The following is a 5,257-nucleotide window of genomic DNA, read 5'->3' on the forward strand; positions in this document are numbered from 1 at the left end:
TTCGAGCGCATGATGGACACCGTTCTGCGTAACTTGAAATGGCACACGTGCCTGTGTTACCTGGACGACGTCGTCGTCTTCGCTCCGGACTTCTCCACGCATCTCCAACGTCTGCGGCATGTTTTGACACGTTTGAGCAACGCCGGCCTCCAACTGAATCTGAAGAAGTGCCGATTTGCGGCACGGCAGCTGACAATCCTCGGCTACGTCGTGTCCAAAGACGGAGTCCTTCCCGATCCGGCCAAGCTTCGGGCCGTGGCCGAATTTCCCAAACCTACGTCCGTCAAAGAACTGCGCAGTTTCGTCGGACTGTGTTCATACTTTCGACGCTTCATACGAAACTTTGCCACCATCATATCGCCGCTGACGAAGCTCCTTGGAAGTAACGGACCCCTAAATTCGTGGTCGTCCGAGTGTGACGACGCGTTCGCAAAGCTCCGTCGTTTGTTGACGTCTCCTCCCATACTACGCCACTACGACCCTACGGCCCCAACGGAGGTACACACGGACGCCAGCGGTGTAGGCCTCGGCGCCGTCCTTGCGCAACGCAAACCAGGGTTCCCCGAATATGTCGTGGCATACGCAAGCCGTACGCTTACCAGAGCCGAGACCAATTACTCAGTCACGGAAAAAGAGTGCCTGGCGATCATATGGGCCCTTACAAAGTTTCGACCTTATTTGTATGGTCGCCCATTTGATGTCGTCACCGACCACCATGCACTATGCTGGCTGTCGTCATTGAAGGATCCCTCAGGCCGTCTCGCCCGCTGGGCACTTCGCCTGCAGGACTACGACATCCGCGTGCTGTACCGCAACGGACGCCAGCATGCTGACGCCGACGCCCTCTCGCGCTCTCCCTTGCCTGACGACAATGCCCCCTGCTCAGTATCTCACATAGCTGTTGCTTCAATCAGCGTTCACACCATCGCTACCGAACAGCGCAAGGATAAATGGATCGCCTCGCTGATCGACTTGCTCACTGATCCGACGGCAACACCATCCACTCGCGCGTTGCGTCGTCAAGCCCACCATTTCGCCGTTCGTGACGACCTCCTGCACCGACGCAATTACAACGCCGACGGCCGCCAGTGGCTACTAGTGATACCCCGCAGTCTGCGTTCTGATATATGCGAGGCCTTCCACTCTGACCCGCAATGCGCGCACTCTGGGGTATCCAAAACTTACCACCGCATTCGACAACGATACTTCTGGCGTGGGATGTACCGCTACGTGCAGAAGTTCGTTCGCTCCTGCCTCGATTGCCAACGCCGAAAACCTGCAACGCACGTGTCGCCAGCAGGTCTACAACCATTACCTTGCCCTAACCGTCCGTTCGGGCGCGTGGGCATCGATTTGTATGGACCACTTCCTCTGACTTCGGCTGGTAACCGCTGGGCCATCGTCGCTGTTGACCATCTAACGCGATACGCCGAAACCGCCGCCCTCCCAGCGGCTACAGCGCGCGATGTTGCCTCCTTCCTACTACACCGATTCATACTGCGTCACGGTCCACCCCAAGAGCTTCTCAGCGATCGAGGCCGTGTCTTCTATCGGAAGTCGTGGAAGCCATTCTGAAAGAGTGCCATGCTGTTCACCGCAAAACTACTGCTTACCACCCGCAGACGAATGGCCTAACCGAACGCTTTAACCGCACGCTCGGCGACATGCTGTCAATGTACGTCGCCGCCGATCACACCAATTGGGATGCCATTCTGCCCTTCGTCACCTACGCCTATAACACCGCCCCTCAGAGCACTACTGGTTTTTCACCGTTCTTCTTACTGTACGGAAGGCACCCGTCGCACACCATCGACACCGATACTTCCATACAAGCCGGATTCATCTGAGTGTGCGCCTATTTCTGACACAGCCAGGCTCGCTGAAGAGTGTCGCGAGCTTGCCAAGACATTTACGACGCAGGAACAAGAGCTGCAGAAAAGCATTCGCGATGGCACCACCACTTCTGAACCCACGTTCCTTCCTGGAGCGCTCGTATGGCTCTCGGTCCCCACCACTGCAAGTGGCCTTTCTTCAAAACTGCTGCCGAAATACGAAGGCCCATACCGGATCGTCGAGCGCACATCCCCGGTCAACTACTTGATCGAACCCACCGAACCAGCTTCGGACATGCGCCGTCGAGGGCGCGACATTGTCAACGTGGAGCGCCTCAAGGCCTACTATGACCCACTCATAGTGACGAGCTGTTAGGTCGCCGGACGGCTCCCTTTTCGTACCCGGGGTAATTGTAGAGAAGCCTTGGGACATGGTAATGGGTTACCCTCTCCAGCGCCTTCTAGTGGGTCGTCCTCTTTGGTTGCTTGAAAAGAACGCCGCTCGCGCAGGGAGTTCGTGCCTTGCCGTGACTGTCGCCATTACTCATTGTCGTTGTGTGCTGTCTATTAAACACCTTAACAATATATATATATATATATATATATATATATATATATATATATATATATATATATATATATATATATATATATATATATATATATTGCAGGGTTTTGCGGCTTTATCTCGCCCTAAACTCTTTAGAGATGAGGCCAAGACCCAAAGAGATACATCTTTACTGGTCCAAGCCGTGGCCGCAACTGCCCACTGCCAGCGGCTGCCGCGTGACACGAGCGCACATGCGATCGTCTTGCCTTCTCTGCGCTCACAGCCGCCGAGCGGCTCCATACTGCCCCCTCCCCTCAAAAAGAAGTGAGCGAAAAGGACGCGAACTTCACAACGGCAGCCGGCGCAAGTGTCATGGCTATCCTAGGCCACGGCGGACTGCGCGTGGCACACAGGACCACCTGCCAGCACTGACCGCCCAAAACTCCTTGTGGGACCTCATGGGCTGTCGGATGTCATAACCGCTGACTTGTGCAGCGGTTGTGCCGCTGACTTGTGCAGGCTCACCGGACGCGCTCAGGTTGACGACCACGTTCATCCGCGAGATCAGGACCGCGAGAGCCCGGTGTAGCACACACCCGCTGAGCTAACAGGCTCAGGGTCGTCACGGGAGACCTCCTGGCGCTGACGTTGTTGCTTGGTGCTGGTGCCGTTGTCGTAGGTGTTTCGCTGTGTCGCTCGCTGTGCCGTGTCTTTCCGTTGTAGCCGCCGGGACCAGTCACGTCGAGGTGGTGGCCACTCCTCCAGGTGGTAGTCGTTAAATGCTGGCGACCTCCGTCTCTTGAGCTCGTTCTGCCCGTCCGTCTTGTCCTCGGCGTCCGACGCTTTGTCGCCGCTATCTGTGTCCTTCGTGTCGGTGTCTTTGTAATTGTCGTTGTCAGTGTTCCTGTCGTTGTCGGAGTCGTCACTTTCACGTTTTGCCTCGCGAGCGTTGGCGTCCTCCTTATCGTCTTCGTTCTCCACGGCGACCGTTCGCTTCCTCGGCTCCGTCACCTCGCCCGACGCGTTTGTCCCACCTGGCCGTTTGTCCCTGTGTTCGTTCTGCTGCTGTTTCGTCTGCTTATTCGTCTTGTCTCTTTTCACGACCGCAGCCTGATATTCCCCTGACTCTTCGACCTTTGCGTCACCAGGCTGGGACTCGCCGACCTGCTCGTCGTAGTGACACGCCGATCTCTACTTCACCGTCCTGGCAGTCACCATCTGCGTCGCGAACGATCACCTCGTCAACGTCCGCGTATTTCTCGTCGCTTACGTTCTCCGCAGCCTCCACATCACCGCGCCGTTCGCCGTGGCCTTTCTTTTTCTTCTTCCTTTTCTTCACGGCTGCCGCATCGTCATCCCGGGACTTTTTGACCTCTGTTTCAAGGTTGTCGCAGTCACCGGCCGTGTCCCCAGAAAGCGCGTCGTCCAACACTGTGTTCGCATCACCGTACCGGGGCTCTGCACCGTCGTTGGTGGACGATGCGTTGCCGGCGCGGCGCATGTCGTCCGGCGGTGCCGGCCCGCCGCACAAGCTCGCACGAGCTTCGACGCCGACCTCGTCAGCGCACGCGCCGTCGGCGCTTTCGTTGTCGACCTTAAGTGTCGCATCGCCATACGAGCGCGCCAGAGCCTCCTTGACGTGCACGGGCAGCGGGACGCCGAAGTAAGCACCGAGGTGCTCCAGGGTGATGATGGCACGCCGCTGCTCGTCGGGGATCATTTTCCCGCAAAGGCAAAGGCACACGAGGGTCTCGACCAGATAATGTAGAAGGACCAGGTCATAGACCACGTAGGCGGCCATGTCCAGGAGCGCCCATAGCTCCGCGAAGGTGATATCGCCGTGCAGGGGGCCGAAATCAGGAGCTGCTGGGATCCGGCGGGCGATGATCGGGGAGAACATGGCGGGGCGGGGTCCTTCCAGTTGGGCGCCAGATGTAGGGTTTTTCGGCTGCATCTAGCCCTGAACCCTAAGAGATGAGGCCAAGACCCAAAGAGATACATCTTTATTGGTCCAAGCCTTGGCCGCAACTGCCCGCTGCCAGTGGCTGCCGCGTGACACGAGCGCACATGTGATCGTTGTTGTCTTCTCTGCGCTCACAGCCGCCGAGCGCCCCCATAATATATATAGTGAAAAACTTCGTACTACTATATAGGAAACAAAACAGATATTTATTTTACCCTGACAGTTTCGGATCCTTTGAAGAAGGCTGGTCCTCCAGCCGAAACTGTCAGGGTAAAATAAATATTTGTTTTGTTTCCTATATTGTATTAAGAAGTTTTCCACTATATATATATATATATATATATATATATATATATATATATATATATATTTTGTAAGGAAGGCAGCGCCACTCGCGCAAGGTCTTGTGCTAGGCAAGCGGAGGAAGACAACGACGAAGCGGAGAATAGAACAGCCGGCCTAGTCAACAGGCGTTGTGTCTATTTCTCTGTGTCTTCCTTGACAATGGCGCAGTCGTCGAAAGCCTTTGGCAAACCACAGCTGTCAGTTTGAGGTAACGCGTCTTCCCGGGGAACGCCGTCACGCTTCCTCGCTGATGGAACCCGCAAGTAGACCGCCGCGGCAAGTATCCATCCCACCACCAACGGACGGCGTCCAGGCCTCCATTGTGGTTCCGGGGATCTACTTGTCCGGCGACGTGCTACTTCGTGGCAGCAATGCGCACGGGCTCCTCTCGCCCTGGGACGGCGTACATGCCTCCTTGCCACCTGCCATTCTGTCGGCGCTTCAGGCACCGTCCGTGGACGGCGTCCAGGCCTCCTCGGCGGCTCGAGCCCCCTTCATCGACGCCGCAGTACCATTCCAAGACAAGACATCGCACGGGTTCCGGTTGCCTCGTAACGCGGTTGACGC

General features: G+C 56.4%; 1 protein-coding gene across 1 annotated transcript; it reads right to left on the minus strand.

Moving 5' to 3' along the window:
* Positions 1–2,946: 2,946 nt before the first annotated feature.
* Positions 2,947–4,282, minus strand: LOC119378348 (protein starmaker-like). The gene is made up of 3 exons (XM_037647512.1): positions 4,127–4,282; positions 3,620–4,015; positions 2,947–3,546 (listed from the first exon to the last, which is right to left on the minus strand). The coding sequence occupies exons 1-3, from the start codon at positions 4,280–4,282 to the stop codon at positions 2,947–2,949; spliced, it is 1,152 nt and encodes a 383-aa protein (XP_037503440.1).
* Positions 4,283–5,257: the final 975 nt, after the last annotated feature.

This window comes from Rhipicephalus sanguineus, unplaced genomic scaffold (assembly GCF_013339695.2).
Source record: "Rhipicephalus sanguineus isolate Rsan-2018 unplaced genomic scaffold, BIME_Rsan_1.4 Seq795, whole genome shotgun sequence".
In the NCBI taxonomy this organism is placed as follows: Eukaryota; Metazoa; Arthropoda; class Arachnida; order Ixodida; family Ixodidae; genus Rhipicephalus; species Rhipicephalus sanguineus.